General features: G+C 42.0%; 1 protein-coding gene across 1 annotated transcript in view; it reads left to right on the forward strand.

The window, feature by feature from the left end:
- trip12 (thyroid hormone receptor interactor 12) overlaps positions 1 to 18,500 on the forward strand; it is a gene marked incomplete in the record, with an annotated part of 63,155 nt that overhangs the window by 16,734 nt on the left and 27,921 nt on the right. The window contains 13 exon segments of the mRNA XM_037677380.1: positions 7,507 to 7,643; positions 7,918 to 8,001; positions 8,882 to 8,977; positions 9,394 to 9,545; positions 12,461 to 12,496; positions 12,576 to 12,671; positions 12,752 to 12,844; positions 12,936 to 13,097; positions 15,583 to 15,651; positions 15,790 to 15,955; positions 16,270 to 16,387; positions 16,837 to 16,993; positions 17,734 to 17,887. Coding sequence (XP_037533308.1) covers positions 7,507 to 7,643; positions 7,918 to 8,001; positions 8,882 to 8,977; positions 9,394 to 9,545; positions 12,461 to 12,496; positions 12,576 to 12,671; positions 12,752 to 12,844; positions 12,936 to 13,097; positions 15,583 to 15,651; positions 15,790 to 15,955; positions 16,270 to 16,387; positions 16,837 to 16,993; positions 17,734 to 17,887 — 1,520 coding nt within the window.

The raw sequence follows: 18,500 nt of genomic DNA on the forward strand, positions 1-18,500 counted from the left end.
TCTCCCAATTGTCCTCTTTACCAGCTGAGCTAGCGGTGCTAGCCTCTCTGAGTTTTGGCCTTGTTTTAATTGGTGAAGGCGAGCATTCGCGCCCCTTCTCCCAATTGTCCTCTTTACCAGCTGAGCTAGCGGGGCTAGCCTCTCCGAGTTCTGGCCTTGTTTTAATTGGTGAAGGAAAGCGTTTGTGCCCCCTCTCCCAATTGTTCTCTTTTACCAGCTGAGCTAGCGGTGTTAACCTTTCCGAGTTTCTTGCCGTAATTTTTTCGTCCTATATCTTGGACATAGCTGGGTAAGTAGCATGGACGGCTCTCACTGCTGTACAGTCTGTGGAGCCATGCTCCAGACAGATGCATGTCACGACCTGTGTCCTGCCTGCCTTGGACTAGGTCTTTAACAGACTACTCAAGTAATCTACACATCGATTCCTAGGACACCTATCGATGTTTTTAATTTCACGTCGAGTATTCGTGGTGACGTCATTACGCCGCCGTTACGTCATTGCATCACGTGTCACGTGATCCGCACAAGGTGCGGGTTACAAAATGGATTTCTTCAAGCAGATGGATGGAGCAGAGCAGGTCCAGTCTTGACAAACGGGTAGAAATGCATCAATAGTCTGGAAATATTTCACTAAAGATGAATCTTCTGGTTCAACTACCGTAAGGAAACAGAAAATTTAACAACTTCCTGACTGTTTGGAGGCGTTGCGAACCGGTGTTATATGATATTTTGTGACCGTAGGGGGCGGTGTTGCACTGTTGCAGTTCACAGAGTATGGTGTAACACCGGGTCCAATCTACCGAACCAGAACCAGCTTCCTCTGACAATATTAATCTCTAAACCTATTTTAAAAAAATCTATAAACATATTTATCTCTAAAACTAAACTTAATGCGCACCATAGCTGGCGGTGGTGCGGAGTCGGACCCCCACTGTTTTAAGTTTTGTTTTTAACGTGCTGCACGTTTCTTCACGTTTGCAGTTTAATAATAATAACTAATAGTTTAGTTTTTCCTGTGACTTATTTGCAGTATGATAAATGGTAGGAGCATAATATATGCTCCCAATGTTTTGTTGGTCTTTTTTTTGTAAATAATGACCTTTTTTTGCAGTTTTATTTATTTATTTATTTATTTATTTTTGTATCTTTAGATCCTATGATGTCATCAAGTACTCGAGTTCTACTCGAGTTTTATCTTGTTAATGTCGAGTTTAAAAATTATGTAGTCGTTCAACCCCTACCTTGGACATGACCATCTGATGGAGGCCCTGCCAGAGAACCCCTGCATGAATTGCAGCTTCATGTCGCCTTAGCAGAGCCTTAGCAGGGCAATGCCCCCTCCACCTCCTCGGCATCCAAGGCGCCCGTCGGCTGACCCCAGCATGCAGCCACCGCCTAGGGGTCATAATCGGCCGGGTGGTCTTTACCCTCGTGCAGTTCAGCAAAGGCCCAGCAGGAGCTTTCGTGGGTCGGTCCACCGACCAGCTGGGCAGGCTCTGACTAGGGACTCTGGCCGCCCCACCACACGACCCCCAGGAGCCGTGAAGGGAGACGCTGATGCCACCGGGCCGACCGCTGGGTACTTCTCCCACCAGCAGCTCATTTACTGGGCGGCTCACGGCGTGGACCCATGGGTGGTTGCCACTCTGAAAGGGATGGGGTCGATCCAGTATCGGTATCGGCCTCCAATACCAGCATAATTTACGTATCGGATTTTTCCGATCCACCTGCCGATATTTCCAATCCATGATGCAAGTTGGCTTCAAACTATGGAATGAATTTCCTGAACGGCGGCGTGTCTCATGAAGCCAGAGTAATAAGACCCGCCTCACATTCAGGAAATCCATTTCATAGTTTGCAGCCAGCTACAACGTGAGGACTGAGTTAGCAGCACTGTGTCTAACAGCTAACAAACTTTTCATCTAAACATGTCCGCTGTGTGGAAGTATTTTACACTAGAAACACCACAAAACAAGGCAGCATCGTGCAATGTCTGCAGAGCCTTAGCGCCACATTAAACTGCTGTAAAGTTAGTTTTACGATGGACATTCGAGCTCCGTGGCTTCAGCGGGGCGCTGCTCTTTGCTCAACCCACAACAGGCGACTCGACCCCAGCCAGCCGCGTCCAATCTGCCCCGCTCAGTCTGCCCGTCTCTGAGGAGGGACAGACTGAGTGCGGCTACCCATCAGGCAGCCTGCTTTGGATTGAACAAGAAGAAGACATCACTGAAACCACGGAGCTCAAATGTTTACACAGAAGTTGCTAAACTTCATCATAATTAATGACCAACTCCTATCAGTTGTAGAAAACAAAAGATTTCTCAGCTTGATACTTGCAGCCAAGATATAGTTTACCCTCCAGGAGATATTTATCAGTACAACAGTAGACAATCATAAAAAACATATGATTTGAAAATTATATTAAAAACAAAAACGGCTACATTATAAAGTGATGTAAAATACTAAAAACAGGAACATGTCTGTTGGTTTATGCCATGAACTTGGCAGGTATTTGAAGCCATTTAACATTTTATTTTATTTAATTCATTTATTCATTTAAAAGAAACAAAATAAAAAAAAAAATCATTAAAAAGAAAACATTGAATGAAGAGTGCAGAAAGAAGAAAAATAATTATTATATCTGCCCCTTTAAAAAAAAATATAATATAACTTTAAACAATCACTTAAATTAATCACTTTAATATCCACTTTAAAACTAGGAATAAAAAGAAACATGTTTTGTGTTAGCAGAATTTAATTCTAACTTTAAAACTTATCCAACATTAATACAACTTACCTCAAGTTGCCTTTTTGGACATGCATGCATATATTTGTATAAATTGTACTTGAGAGGAGATTATTACAGCCTCATATAAAATCAATAATGATGATCATATCGGAACTGGATCGGTATCGGCTGATATTTAGGTATCAGGATCAGATCGGAAGTAAAAAAAAAAAAAAAAAATTAAAAAAAGTGGATTGGTGCGTCCCTACACTCTGACCCATGGTTACAGACTACAGTTCCGACGGCGGCCCCACATCTCACGCCAGGTCAAGGTGACTATAATCACCGACCCGGTGAAGGCTCAAGCACTAGACCAGGAGTTTTTTGCCCTCCTGGTCAAGGGTGCAATTGAGGCAGTGGACCCTCTGTAACAACCCAGAGGCTATTACTCGACTTACTTCCTCGTGCAAAGAGGACGGCGGGTTTCGTCCCATTTTAGTTCTACGGGGACTCAACCAGTACCAAAGGGTGCTGCCCTCCCACATGCTCATGACAGCTGAGATCCTTCAAGCTGTCACAAGGGGAGAATGGTTCACGTCTATAGACCTGAAAGATGCTTATTCTCATGTGCCTATTGCGGCAGTACATCGCCGCTTTCTCAGGTTTGCCTATTGGGGTCATAACTGGCAGTTCCGGGTACTCCCATTCGGGCTCTCTCTCTTTCCCCGAGGGTGTTCACTCGGTGCGTGAACGCAGCCCTCTCTCCTGCAGGCCTACGGAGTGTAGGTTCTGCTGTACTAATTGATTGGCTTCTCTGCGCCCTGTCTCGGGCCTGTGCCTTTCACGACACGAATCGCCTGCTTGCTCATCATGTGTTCCAGTTGGGCTTTCATGTCAACCCGGAGAAGAGCTGCCTGATCCCTTCTCAGACGATCACCTTTCTTGGGTGGCTTTGGATTCACCCTCCATGAGAGCTCGCCCATCCGTTCAAAGGATGGGCGGCATACTCCAGTTGGTCAGTCGGTTCAGGCTTGGCAGGCAGCTCCCCTACGTTGCCTTCCAGCAGCTACTAGGCAACTGACGTCAGTCAGGTGGTGCCCTTAGGTCCGCTGTCACTTCGCCCCTTGCAGAGGTGGCTCAACAGCTTCGCCTGGATGCCAAGTTGCACAGGTATCACAAGCTCACAGTGACATGGTCACGTCTTCATGCCCCGAGTCCATGGAGGGACAAAGATTAGTTGTCCAGGGATGTCCCCATGGGAGTGGTAGTGTGTTGCAGGGAAGCGGTCACGACGGATGCCAGCTCCATAGGATTGGGTGCTGTGTGACAACGCAGAGGGGTTCAGGGCCACTGTGGTTAAAGGACCGCTCCAACCATATAAGGAGTTGGAGCTGCATTCACTGCATTTGGCACTCAGGTACTTCTTGCCCCACCTGGAAGCGGGGCATGTTCTCATTCTGTCAGACAACACCTCTGTTGTCTACCACATCAACCACCGGGGGGCGCCAGGTCAGCACAACTTCTGAGTATGTCCAGAGAGCCCTTGGAATGGGCCTCTCCTCACCTGTTCACCCTGCGGGTGGCATACTTACCAGGGCGACACAGTCAGGCCGCAGACTTTCTCTCTCGCCAGGGGTCTGCTCTGGGAGAGTGGTCCCTCGACAGAGACATAGTGCTGATGATCTAGTAATGTTTTGGTCAGGCAGAGGTAGACCTGTTTGCGACATAAAAGTCGACTCAGTGTCCCCTATGATACTCCCCTACCGGGACGTCTGGTGCGCTGGGCCAGGACGCATTAGCCCATCCTTGGCCAAGGGTCCTCCTATATACCTTTCCACTCCTTTCTCTAATTCGGTCGACCCTTCAGGGAGTCCTCAAGGAGGGCCACAGGGTGCTGCTGGTGGCTCCGTATTGGCCAGCATGACCATGGTTCCCACTGCTATGGGGCCTTTGTCAAGGTGTCCCATGGTATCTTCCGACCAGGAGGGACTTGCTGTCTCAGTTGGGGGGACTGATAAGGCACCCCAATCCTCAACATCTTCGGCTGTGGGTGTGGCCACTGCAAGGCTAGGACAGCAGCTGACTGGAGTTTCGAGCCCCGTTAGACACACCATCCTGGGCGTTGGGGCACCCTCTACTCGTCAGCAGTACGAAAACATGTGGCGTCTGTTTTCCCAATGGTGTTTTGACCACAATGAGGATCCAGTCTCCTGTACAGTACCCACCATTCTGGAGTTCCTCCAGTCTCTCCTAGGTAAGGGTCGCTCTCCTTCGACGCTTACAGTTTATGTACCGGAAATTTCATTTAATCACGCCGGCATCAATGGTCATATGGTGGGGAGCCTTGATCTAGTCTCTCTTTTCTGCGTGGTGCCCATATGTTGCACCCTCTGACAGCTCCACGAGCACCAGGTTGGGATCTGCCCTTGGTTCTCGAAACTCTTTGTCGCCCTCCTTTCAAATCTCTGGCGCAGGCGGACCTCAAGTGGTTTTCATGTAGACAACCATTTTGTGGGTTATGGCCTCAGCAAGAGGGTCTGCGAGCTACACGCTCTCTCTCAGCTCCTCATGTCTCGGATGGTGCCCTGAGGGCTATGATCTTACCTTGTGGCCAAACACCGTATTTGTACCAAAGGTATTATCTCACTCTCACTATAACAAACTGTTGAGGCTGGCACGTTTTCAGCCTACACCTGGCGAGGGGTCTGGATTATTGTGCCTAGTGAGAGCACCCGAGACATTCGTTGTAGTTCCTGCCGTTATATGATATTCAGACCAGCTGTCTGTGTTACAGAGGCCCTACGTTAGTCTATCCTCTTTCTAAACAGCACCTCTCCCACTGCATCGTGGATGTCATCTGCCACGCCGCAGGGCACGACCCCCTGCCTGTCGGCGTGAAGGCACACAAGCGTGTTCGCTTCCTGAGCTGCCCTGAGAGGGGTTCCAATGGAAGCATTATGTGTGTTGTCGCATCATGGGCTTCCCCAAGCACATCACCAGATTTTACAGAGTGAACGTGGCCACCCCTCATCCCCTGGGCCAGGGTCTTCTGCAAGGGTCCTCTGGGCCTCCTCAGTGAGGTGTGTGCTCAGGATTCCTTGTGACATCGTTGGTATTAGTCATTCAGTGCTTTCAGCACTGCCCTCTGGCTGTCAGGAGGTATGAAATAGAACGAAAGTTACGTATGTAACTACGGTTCTATGAATCCCGGATGATCGCCAGAGCTTCTCTGTCACTCAGAATCCTTGCATTCTGTGAGAAGATCCTGTAGGAACAGAGCTGCGGATGACGTCAGGCTATATAGCCTCTGATTGGTCATACGTGTCACACCTGTGACTCCGTTAATATTATTACTCGAGCAGCGCATGCGCAAATAGAACATTCAGTGCTTTCAGCACCGCCCTTTGGCGGTCATCCGGGATTCATAGAACCATAGTTACATACGTAACTTTTGTTTTGAAACCATAACTGTTTAAAACTGTGGTATATTGAAACTGAAAAGTGTATTTCTGACCTACTAGATTTTAGCCTCTGTTACCTTAGTAACTTGACAAGGTTGCTCACTTGTAAGTTTTAAATTTGAACTCGCCACATCACTGGAACAGGACTGGTGTGTTATAAAGATTCAATTCAGTTTATTTATATAGTTGTCACATCAGATAGATAGTCACATCAGAAGTTGTCTCAAGAGCGCTGTACAAAAAACATTCACATTTTGTGCATTGTAAAAGCCAATTAGTAAAAGTTATCTATATAAGGAAGTCAGCAGATTGCGTTGAATCTTCACTTAGTCGCAGTCTCCCATCCTCAGCAAGCACATAGGAAACAGTGGTAAGGAAAAACTGCCTTTTAATAGGAAGTTGGGATGCTTGATTCTGTTGACGGCGTGGCGCCCTTCTTGGATAACAGTAGGGGAAAAACTGACGCATATACAAAGTAAAGAGTATTGGTCCAAGCACTGAATCCTGAGGAACTCCATGACTAACTTTGGTGTATGAAGATTTGTCGTTTACATTTACAAACTGGAATCTTATCAAATAAATGAGTTAAACCAATGTAGAGCCGTTCCTGTAATCCCAATGTCATATTCAAGTCTCTGTAATATAATATTGTGATCAACTGTATCAAATGCAGCACTGAGGTCTAACAGGACCAGTATAGACATATCTCCATTGTCACAGGCCATGAGAATATCATTAGTAACTTTCACCAGTGCTGTTGCTGTGCTATGATGAGCTCTAAACCCTGACTGAAACTCTTCAAACGGACTACCGTAATTGCCAGGATACAAGCCACTACTTTTTTCTCACATTTTGTACCCTGCGGTTTATATGCAGGAGCGTCCAATTTTTAACCTATAATCTATTTAACCCCACCATCTGCTCCCCTGGGCACCCTAGATAGCAGCTCTCTGCTCCACACAGAGGGCTGTGGTAGCTCAATGGTCTGTGGTTGTATCAGGAAGGACATACGGTGTAAAAATAATTGCCAAGTCTTCGTGCGACTCACTTTGCTGTGGTGACCCCTGATGAAGGGAGCAGCCGAGGGGAAAAAAGAAAATGTCAAAGCTTGGACTCTGAGCATATCTTCCAGGTTGGCAGATATGCTGCTAATCGAAAAATGACGATAACGATGGAACAAGTTTGCTAGTCTGTTTATAAAAAATCTGCAGGGACCACTATTTTGTATGTAGATTTACTGATGAAAGAGAATATGCTGCACTTTGTGTTTATTTTACTGTCGCTCATATTTTCCATCTGTTTGTACTCGTGTAACAGTCGGCGGGGCTCAGGCCTGGGCAAGCGCGGGGCAGCTGACGCTCGCCGACAGGATAAAATGGCTGACTCCGACAACAACCAGGATGGAGCCAACTCATCTACTGCTCGCACTGATGAGACATCACAAGGAGCTTCAGGTAGATAGACCAGTTTGTTGCCACAATTCAAGCCACAGCTCAAGATGGATTAAGACGCAATAATTGTGTAAATTAGAAGACGAGGTGTAGTCAACAAAAGTAGGGGTCAAAGAGATTATTTTTTTCCTTTCCTTTCCTACATCATTAAACCTTTTATCAAGAAATTTATTTTTGCGTAGCAAAAGCTAACAACTTTTGGAAATGTTATTTTTTTCTTTTGATTTTTTTTCTTTAACCGTTGCACATTTTTTATTTATTATTGTTTCTTGTCCAGCTTCAAGCTCAGTTGCTGGAGCGGTCGGCATGACCACCTCAGGAGAGAGTGAGTCTGACGATTCTGAAATGGGAAGGCTTCAAGGTGTGTCAGAACGCTGTTTTTAACCCTCAGAGGGTCTCATAGGGAAAAATCAGCCACACATTTATTTTTGTTGGTTTTATTTAATTTTTTTGGTGCTGTCAATAAACAATTGTTCTTGACAAAGCCTAAAAATCCTTTTGTTTGTTTGTTTTTTGTTTGTTTATTTTATTTATTTAGATTTTTTCAAATGCTCCCAGTAACTTTACTGCCCCTAGTGTTCTTTAGGGGAAAAATTGACCATGAAGAAATCCCATTATATATGTATTTTCTGATCCCATAATTGTTGTATTATAAAGTAATGCATTCTTTTCAGATTTTTTTTTAATTACTTCTATCTCTATACTTTCAATATTTAGTTGTCTTAAAAAACAGAAAAAACATCTCTGACCACTGAGCGACATGTAAGTTTGACTGAACAAGGCATAATTTTCAGCTACCAGATTTGGAGGGTCTGTATGGCTTGATGACCTTACCAATACTGGAATAAAAAATAATAATAATTTTGGCCATAATTTACTGTTTTAAAGGACTGTTTTCCTAAAAAAATCAACATTTTTTTGTCGTTGATTTTTAAAAATACTTGTTTTTATTTATTTATTTTTAACTAAAGGCCCTTAAAGTGTTAAAATGTTAGGTTTTTATTTTAGGATGAGAGATGGCTCTAAAATTGACCAATATATTGTGGGAAAAAATGCCAAATAGTATTTTTAAGCGGTTATGTTAGGTGTTTGTTCTATTTTTATTTTTCCCCCTAAAAAACACTTATTGTCATAAACTTGAGGACCTTCTGAGGGTTAATCTCATTGGCAAGTGAAATTTGTTTTTTTCCAGCTGTTGAACATGTTTACTCCCTAAAGCTTGGTATTTCTTCTTCCTGTAGCTTTACTGGAGGCCAGAGGTCTGCCACCACATCTTTTTGGCCCCCTCGGACCCCGTATGTCACAACTTTTTCACAGGACCATTGGCAGTGGAGCTAGTGAGTAGTGGTTTTTTTTCATAGGTTCAGTATGATGCATAAGACTCGTCTTTTGTTACTTAGGCTATCAGGCTACATAACTCCTCTGAAAGGTCCAATGACTGCTGTTTTTTAAGTTCGGTTTCCTTGTTTTCAGTCAATGAGCACCTTATTACAGTTTACTTAACCACTCACACCTGTACTGTAATCATCTAGTTTTCATAGTGCGATAACTACTTTTTTTCCATTTCTTTTATTTGTTGTCATAAAGTTTTAGTACTTTTCTTACCTCCTATAAATTTGTCTTACTGTATTTATTCTGTCTTGTCTTTTATTGTATCTATTTTTTCTTATCATTGTGTTGTGTGATTTAAAGCAGCTTGAATTTTCTTATCTTATTTATAACCTACTGAATAAATCTAACTCTTGTTTTTCAGGCTCCAAGGCTCAGCAGCTGCTGCAGGGCCTTCAGGCTACAGGTGATGAGTCTCAACAGCTCCAAGCTGCAATAGAGATGTGTCAGCTGCTGGTGATGGGCAACGAGGAAACACTCGGTGGATTTCCTGTAAAGAGTGTTGTGCCTGCATTGGTAAGGTTTATTTAGTTTGGTCAGTAATGTTTCTGTAGTTGATGACAGTGACAGCTGTCAGTATTTTGAAGCTCCATCAGACAAATGTTTTACTTTGCTTGGAATAATGTGAACGTGATCTAACAGGGTTAAGTCAGATCCTCTGGACGGATTCTTTCTTTTTTGAAACATTTCTTTATTTCTTTTATCCAAAAGACTTCTTCAGTCTGAGGAGATGCAACAAACTCAATTGTATAAATAGCGCCTTCTCATAGTGGATCAACCAGTTTGCTGGTGACATCCAAAACTAGTTCACATGCAAAAGGAGGACCGTCAGCATATCCTGATGCATGCTCAATCATTAGCATAACAATTAGAGCCCTAACAATTGACCTTAGTGCCCTGATGGCCGCTTGCTATTCACAGAGGGCTGAGTGATACTTGCGATAACGGCATTGTAAGATAGGGACAGCTGAACATGGAGGCCTCCGTCATTTGTCACCCTCTTACCATGCTGTTATTGCAAGTAAACTGTTGAATACATTAACATCTCTTTGGACCCTGGATTTTATTAGTTTTACTCCTACATGCTGAAAAAGGGTGAGAAGCACAAAAAACCCTCTGCTCGCTGCCATTTTTTATAATTGTTGTTAGTGCAGGAAAAAATTTTGGACTTCAGCCACCTGAAGTGCGCATGTGGGACTTCACACTTGTGGAACATTGCACACCTCCGCAGTGGGTTCCCCTGAAAATCTCCACTCTGAGGGGCCGTTCACACTGCACATATTTTGAGTGAAACCTCACCTTTCTCTCTGTGGTTCTGCTGTTCATGTACACATCAACAGTCCCCCCAAAGGTTTTTCAACCCAGGTCTCGAGTGGAGATTTTTGAGGCGACTGCCCGCTGAATTTTTTTATTTATTTATTCAACATCACAAACTTTATGTCACACAAACACTGATAATTAAACTGAACACTATTAAAAACATGTTAACCGAACTTTAAACTACATTAATGAACTGCACCCTTCCTCTTTGTTGTTGTCCTGGATACTGATGTCATGTTGTTTATCTGGCTTGTTCAGGCTGTCACTCCTTTGCTTAATGTAGATTAAAACATTGAACGGATTGGAAAAAAGAATTGAGGGGAATTTTAAATAAATAGTTCATCCAACATCTCTCTTTTCGATGTCCTCCTGCACCGCACCTGGGCCACGGCTCTTTCGGAACCGTTCCGCCTCTGGTGGGAGGACAGCTTCTCCTCGCAGGAAAAATTAAAATTAAAAACTAGGTTGTTGTGTAACTGAGGTAATCACAAACTAGCATTATTAAGAAATAGGGCTTTAACAGACTACTCGAGTAATCTACACATCGATTCCTAGGACATCTATCGAGTTTTTTTATTTCACGTCGAGTATTAGTGGTGACATCATCACGTCGCCGTTACGTCATTGCGTCACGTGTCACGTGATCCGCACCAGGCGCGGGTTACATAATGGATTCCTCCAAGCAGACAGATGGAGTGGAGCAGGCCCAGTCTTGGCAAACAGGTATAAATGCATCAATAGTCTGGAAATATTTCACTAAAGATTAATCTTCCGGTTCAACTACTGTAAGGAAACAGAAAATGAATCAACTTCCTGACTGTTTGGAGCTTGTTGCGAACCGGTGTTACACCATATTTTGTGACCACTGTATATTGTGACCGTAGGGGGCGGTGTTGTATGCACTGTTGCAGGTCACAGAATATGGTGTAACACCGGGTCCAATGACCGAACCAGAACCAGCTTCCTCTGACCTTGTTTCACAAACAAAAAGCAAAAAATATTAATCTCTAAATCTATAAAAACATATAAACATTAATCTCTAAAACTAAACCTAATGCGCACTACTGCGGAGTGGTCGTCCACCCCACTGTTTTTAAGTTTTGTTTTTACGTGCCGCACATTTCTTTTACTTTTGCAGTTTAATAATAATAACTAATAGTTTAGGGTTTTTTGTGACTTATTTGCAGTATGATAAATGGTAGGAGCATAATATATGCTCTCAATGTTTTGTTGGTCTTTTTTTGTAAATAATGACCTTTTTTGCGGTTTTATTAATTTTATTTTTGTATCTCGAGTACTTGATGACATCATAGGATCTAGAGTTCTACTCGAGTTTTATTATGTTAATGTCTAGTTAAAAAAATTATGTAGTCGTTCAACCCCTATTTAGAACGTTGATTTACCTACTGTAGCATTCATTGCGCGACAGCTACTGATTAGCACCAGAATGGGAAGCCCAACATCATCCTCATCAGTGCTGGTTCGCATAGCGACCAGTGGAGCTGTTTGATGAAGCGGTCCCGATTGGCATCAAATCAATCGATTCGTATCCAAAGTCCAGCTTTAACTTGTTGTTAGTTGGGCTTTTAGCCCAGTGGAAAGTCCTTACAGAGAGCGGTCCGAGGCAGCATGCATGCGCATTAGGCAAATATACAAAATTCACAGCGCCAACTAATGACCCGGCATGGCAACTACAGCGGAATTGGTGGTGGTGGTGGTGGGGTGTACAGCAGTTACATGTAAACACAAAAGGCGCTCCGTGTCAATGCTGATTTTTTTCCTCAAATCAACATCCGAAAAAAACTACATTTCCCACCGCCCTGTCCGTGTAAATGGGGCCTGAGACCTGGATTCAGAAACCTTCGGTTTCAGAGAGAACAAGGGCTGTTGTCGTGTAAATGAACGGCAGAAAAACTGTGGTTTCACTCAAACACATTGTGTAAACAGGGACTTAACCTTGTTAGGTTTATCTACCTGGATTATTGAGCATGCATCAGGATAATGTGAACTTGATTTTTAACATTTTTCAGTTAAAAGTGCAAATTAATCTCACATTATCAGATTTCTCTATTTCATAACATTTTAACACAAACTGTTTTTTTTTTTTTCAGATTACACTGTTACAAATGGAGCATAACTTTGAAATTGTAAGTAAAATTAGTTTTATATCTGTAAAATATACATTTTAAATGCAACTGTTTATGCACACTTCTTTCATGCACACAGATGAATCACGCCTCACGAGCCCTCACCTACATGATGGAGGCCCTCCCTCGATCTTCGGCTGTGGTGGTTGATGCCATTCCCGTCTTCCTGGAGAAGGTAAAAACAAAAAACTTGTCGTAAATGTCTGACAATAATAGGATATTTCAAAACACTAATGGCTTGCTTTTTGACTGTAGCTTCAGGTGATTCAGTTTATTGACGTAGCAGAACAGGCACTGACTGCCTTGGAAATGTTGTCAAGACGACACAGCAAAGCAATTTTGCAGGCTGTAAGTATTGTTTATTTTTATTTGTCTTTATTTTCCATATAACTTTGACCTCTCCTCCTCTAATCTCCACTCTTAACGTTGTTTCTGTCAGGGTGGGCTTGCTGACTGCCTCCTCTATCTGGAGTTCTTTAGCATTAATGCTCAGAGAAACGCCTTGGCCATTGCAGCTAACTGCTGCCAGAGCATCACTCCAGACGAGTTCCACTTTGTTGACGATTCTCTCTCGTTGTTAACTCAGAGACTCACACACCAGGTATGTATGCTCAGTATAAGACACTGTTTACACAAGAACAACCTCTGAATACGTTGGTGATTTTTCAGTGTTTATTGGGACGAATAAACAAAAAAAGAGCAGGTTTACATGGAAACGCTGTAGTTTCCATGCCAAAGTTGCCATATAATGAATGAACTATTGTACTGTCAATTTAAAATTATATATATATATATATATATATATATATATATTACCCAAACTGTTGTGTTGAGTGAGGATGTTTCGTGAACATGGAGCACAGAAAAGGAGGGCGTATTAAAAAACATGTATTCATGTTTTTCTGGCAACCCTGACAATTCCTTGCTCAGCTGCATTCATCGCACAAGCAGCATCTGCATGATCACGGTTACATTCACTACCATAATGTTGGTTCCTTTGGACCTATGGTTTTGCTGCTTTGGCTCCTACATGCTACATTTATTGTTATTTGTTAATGCAGAAAAACTTTTGACTGCAGTTGCCTTTAGTGTGCATGTGCAGCGCCACCATCGGAGTATTTCCTACCTCTGCAGGTGTTCCCCTTATCTCATCTCGTATATCACATCTGATGTGATATAAGATGGGGCTATATCGTCTATATCGATATTTCCACGTTGCGTTATAATTAGACTTGAAAATCGGTTTAGTTCTTTTTCTCCAGTCTGTGCTCATCTGCACGCCCCCCCTCCTTCTCCCTCACTGAATACAAACACACAGCCACGCACACGCTTCCTGCTTCTCCAGGTAGGTGGGAGACATTTAGCACAACAAGTAAATATGGGAGATATGAAGAGCAGCGTAGCAGATGAGCAAAAAGAAATACAATGACTGTTCTTTTGGAGATGATTTGGATTTAAATTGGCAGATGAGCAGCAGAAAAATGTTTTTTGTAGACCATGTCGAAAACAAGTCCTGACAAAAGGTCGGAACTACAAATCTTTTTCACCATTTAAAACAGTGCTATAAGTTAAGTTATAAGCTGCAGCTCTGACTGTGTTTTCAGCCTCCTTCCCTGAAACAAACCACGGTATAAACTTATTTAGCCATGCTGTGCCTTATGAGAGGAAAGGTGAGAGGTGGCACGACATTAATAAATCAGCAGCTTATCATATTGCTAAAGGCCGAGATGGTGTAGGGGCAGGGCAGCCGACTCGGGACCCTAAGGTCCTGGGTTTGATCCCCGGTCATTGCACATCTCGTGGTGTCTCTGAGCAGGACACCTAATCCCAAATTGCTCCCCGTGCACTTGCATAGCTGCCCACTGCTTCACCTGGGTGCATCCCAGGTGCGATGGGTTAAATGTAGAGAGCCATTTTCGTCTTTGTATGGGAACATACAATGATGGCAACACATAGCACTTTATTTATTTATTATTTATTTAATGACACTGTCCCAGTCTCAACTGTGGAACAAAATGGCTAAAGTTAGCCATCTTGTTAGCTGCTAAGGACCATGTCATTAGCGATATGATAAGCTGATGATTTATTAATGTCACGCTCTCACTGTTCCTCTCATAAGGCACAGCACGGCTAAATGAGTTCTGACCTGTGGTTTGTTTCAAGGAAGGAGGGGAGGGCCTACACATTAAGATTATGGTATTTAAATTAGAATCTACGAGGCTCTGTGTTCAGATCTATCGAAGTGTCCACAGGTGGGCTAACGCCAGTTTAGGTTAAACTTGTTTAGGAGAGCAAACACACCTCGATGAGAAAGAACAGAATGATCAATGTTAAATCCAGACAGTTTCCATGAATACAACTTCTGTTTGTGTGTACACATTCTAATTTAGTTATGTGTAATATATTAGGTGAAAATGTGCACATTTATATTCTTTGGTACAATCCGATACTGTATAACAGCTCATCTCATTAAAACTATAACTGTATCATCAGACAGTCTCAGTAAAAAATACCCAAGGTTCATAAATGTTGCTTGTTCTCCACTCTGCTAAACCCCTTTCTTTTCCTACCAGAATTTAAAAAAGATTGAGTTGTAAGGGGGATACTGGCTAACTTTAGGCTGAGGGAACAGTCATCAGCATGTCTGGTTTGGCTCACTGTTGCGAAGGCTGTTTGCTGTTGTAAGTAAAAGAAAACCCTAATTGTAGGTGCAGTGTTCTAAACTGACAAACGTTGTGGCATTCATGTTGTGTATTATGAGAAAAGTAGTCATGGCTTCATATTCCTTATTTTACTATTGCATTAACATTTTAATCTGCATTTGTTGGACATGATACTACAAAAATATGACATCATTTTGTTAATAGGGGCTTTAATTTGTTCCACATTTGCATCACAGCAACAACTGAGAGGCTCAATGGGATTAAACTGTATAAATAAAGGTTAAATGAAAATGCAATTCAAGAACAAAGAAGGGCGTACAAAAATGTAGTTTTATTGCATAGCATCAAAAATGTTTGCACTCAAATATTTAAATAAAAAAAAAAGTTTTTATGATAACTCAGTTTCTCTGGTGCGTTTTTCAGGATAAAAAGTCAGTTGAAAGCACTTGCCTCTGTTTCGCCAGACTGGTCGACAACTTTCAACATGAAGAGGTCAGTAACTTCAGACATTTAAGCGACGTTTGTCTGTACTTGTATACCGGTGATTTGTGTTTTACCAGCACTAAATGGCTACCTCAGTTTCCTGTCTTGTTGTCCATCAAACGTGTGCAATTGTGTTTTATTGGACAGAACCTGCTGCAGCAGGTGGCATCACGAGACCTGTTGACCAACATTCAGCAGCTGCTGGTTGTCACCCCTCCTGTTCTTAGCTCGGGGATGTTCATCATGGTGGTTCGAATGCTTTCCCTGATGTGCTCCAACTGCCCGAGTCTGGCAGTCCAGCTCATGAAACAGAGTGAGTAGCTCACAGCTCAGCTTCCTCCACACAACGTTTTTAAACTAAACTGCGGAAACTAGAACTTTGAACTAGCACAGCATCCTGGTTTAAATGATGAGCACACTGTAATTATTGAGTTTTGAGATATTTGCTCTTGTAGACCTAATTGTTAACTGAGAACATTGTCTTTTAAACTGTGTTTAGTGTTATTTTATAGTTATTTTCATGTGACTTTTTAAGGTTTAAAATGACATCCAACTGTTTTGGACCTTCTTATGAAAACTAGAATGTGTGATTGTAACAAAACAAGAATCTCTCTTCTCTCTAAACAGACATAGCAGAAACCCTTCGTTTCCTCTTGTGTGGTGCATCAAATGGGAGCTGCCAGGAGCAGATTGAGTTAGTTCCCAGAAGCCCTCAGGAGCTCTATGAACTGACCTCCCTCATATGGTAATGTATATTTTTGTTTGCATCACAGTGGACACCCAAGAAATATGATTTTTATTTTTTTGTAGATTTGTTGGTGCCATTTCTTTTATAATCTGAAATCTGCAAGAAAATGTGCATTATAGATTTAGAGGAAGGCATTTCTGATTTATACGAAGTTTGGAAAGTTTATTCTATATTGTTTCACGATCCTGCTGTACATTTTACACACAGCGTGGATGCTTTGTGTAGGGCTGACAAATTGTAATCCCCCTTGCCTATAAACTTAAAAATAAGAATCATTTTACACAGTCGGCAACATTACAATAATCATTCTCTTTTATTTACTCCTAAATAAATTCCTTATAAGTGGATTGATCGAACAAAACACTAAAAAAATAAACACTTCCTTCTCTGGTATTTTAACTTAAGAAATATTTTGCAGTTTTTTTAATTAAATTTTTTCCTTGCAGTGAGCTGATGCCCTGCCTTCCCAGAGAGGGCATCTTTGCCGTTGATGTAATGTTGAAGAAGGGCAGTGCTCAGACAACAGAAGGTGCAATCTGGCAGTGGAGGGATGACCGGGGCCTCTGGCATCCTTACAATCGCATTGACAGCCGCATTATTGAGGTAAAAATTACAATGTCACCTGCAGGTTGTGTATTTTACACCTACAAATACTATTTTATGTAATCTATAGGTGTGATGGTTTCAAGTAGTTTAAATATCAACACAGATCTAAAATTAACGTTTTATAAGGGGTTATTGCAGACATAGAAATCACCACAAAATGTGATTTGATATTTTCCAGGGGGGAAAATAATGTCAAATTTATAGTAGAAAAAAAACATCAAATGAGATATTCAAAAAGCGTTCAATACAAAAACAACTGGACTTTATTTGTAACAGAAGACGTTTCGCTCCTCATCCGAGGAGCTTTCTCAATTCAAAGAGCAGAGAGTGAGAAATTCAGGTTATAAGGCTGAGTGAGATAAGACACACACACATATGTAGATTGGCAATTCACACCTAAACAAACTTAACAGTGTTAAGTTTATTTGAGAGAAAAGGGCCTTTTGTGTTTATAGAAAAAGTGTTAGATCTTTGAGTTCCGCTTTTAAAATGGATTTTTGTTCAGTGTATTTAAAATAGTTCTCTGCCACAAACGGATCACAAATGTCTGAAAGCCAACATTGCTTCTTCGATTTGAGATGACTAGCTGAATGATAAATTATCATTCCGGTTAAATTTATGCATTTACTTTATTTTTGATTTAAATGTTACTTTAACATTCAGACTACTTGCAGTCTGTAAAACTTTGTCCTGTGGGAGTTACTAATCGTGTGTTTGGTGACTGCCTTGTCCCGCAGACGGCCCATCAGAACGGAGAAGATGAGATCAGCTTGTCAACTTTGGGTCGTGTCTACACCATTGACTTCAACTCTATGCAGCAGATCAACGAAGATACAGGAACAGCACGTGGAATCCAGAGGAAGCCCAACCCTCTTGCCAACCCCAATACAGGTAATATAAATATATTTTTAAGTAAGTCTATGTGAAGAGGAATGTGAAGAATCCTGATGCTTTACTAAGCTCATCACATGAAGTCTAAATTAAATCTCAGCATCTGAAGAAGTTTATTTATATATATATATATATATATATATATATATATATATATATATATTATTTATATATTATTTATATATTATATATTACCTGAAAATCTGCAGTTTTTTTCTCCCACTCTGCGCCATCACGCAGCCCCTCTTCCTTTCCCTCACTGAATGCAAACCCAGTTCCTCACCCACTCCCCCTGCCTCCTGCTGTGTAAAACTGCTTGCTGCTGCAGCTCCTACTGTGAACAAGCTAGATGCGGGGAAAAAAATCTCAATTTATATGGGCAATTGTTGTCTTTGTCCTCTGTTTTAATCACTCTTTGTTAAAATCAAGTCTATCTTGTAAATGAGCCCCTGAAGCTCAATGGGATTAACCTGTACAAACACACACAAACTGGGACCCTGTGTACATAATATCGCTCCACCACATGTACTACATGTGGTGCGAATGACAAATAAATCTCTCTGACTCTGACTCTCAGATTCTGACTCTGTATAAATAAAGGTTGAATGAATAT

Source organism: Nematolebias whitei, chromosome 6 (assembly GCF_014905685.2).
Source record: "Nematolebias whitei isolate Nwh7 chromosome 6, NemWhi1, whole genome shotgun sequence".
Classification (NCBI taxonomy): Eukaryota; Metazoa; Chordata; class Actinopteri; order Cyprinodontiformes; family Rivulidae; genus Nematolebias; species Nematolebias whitei.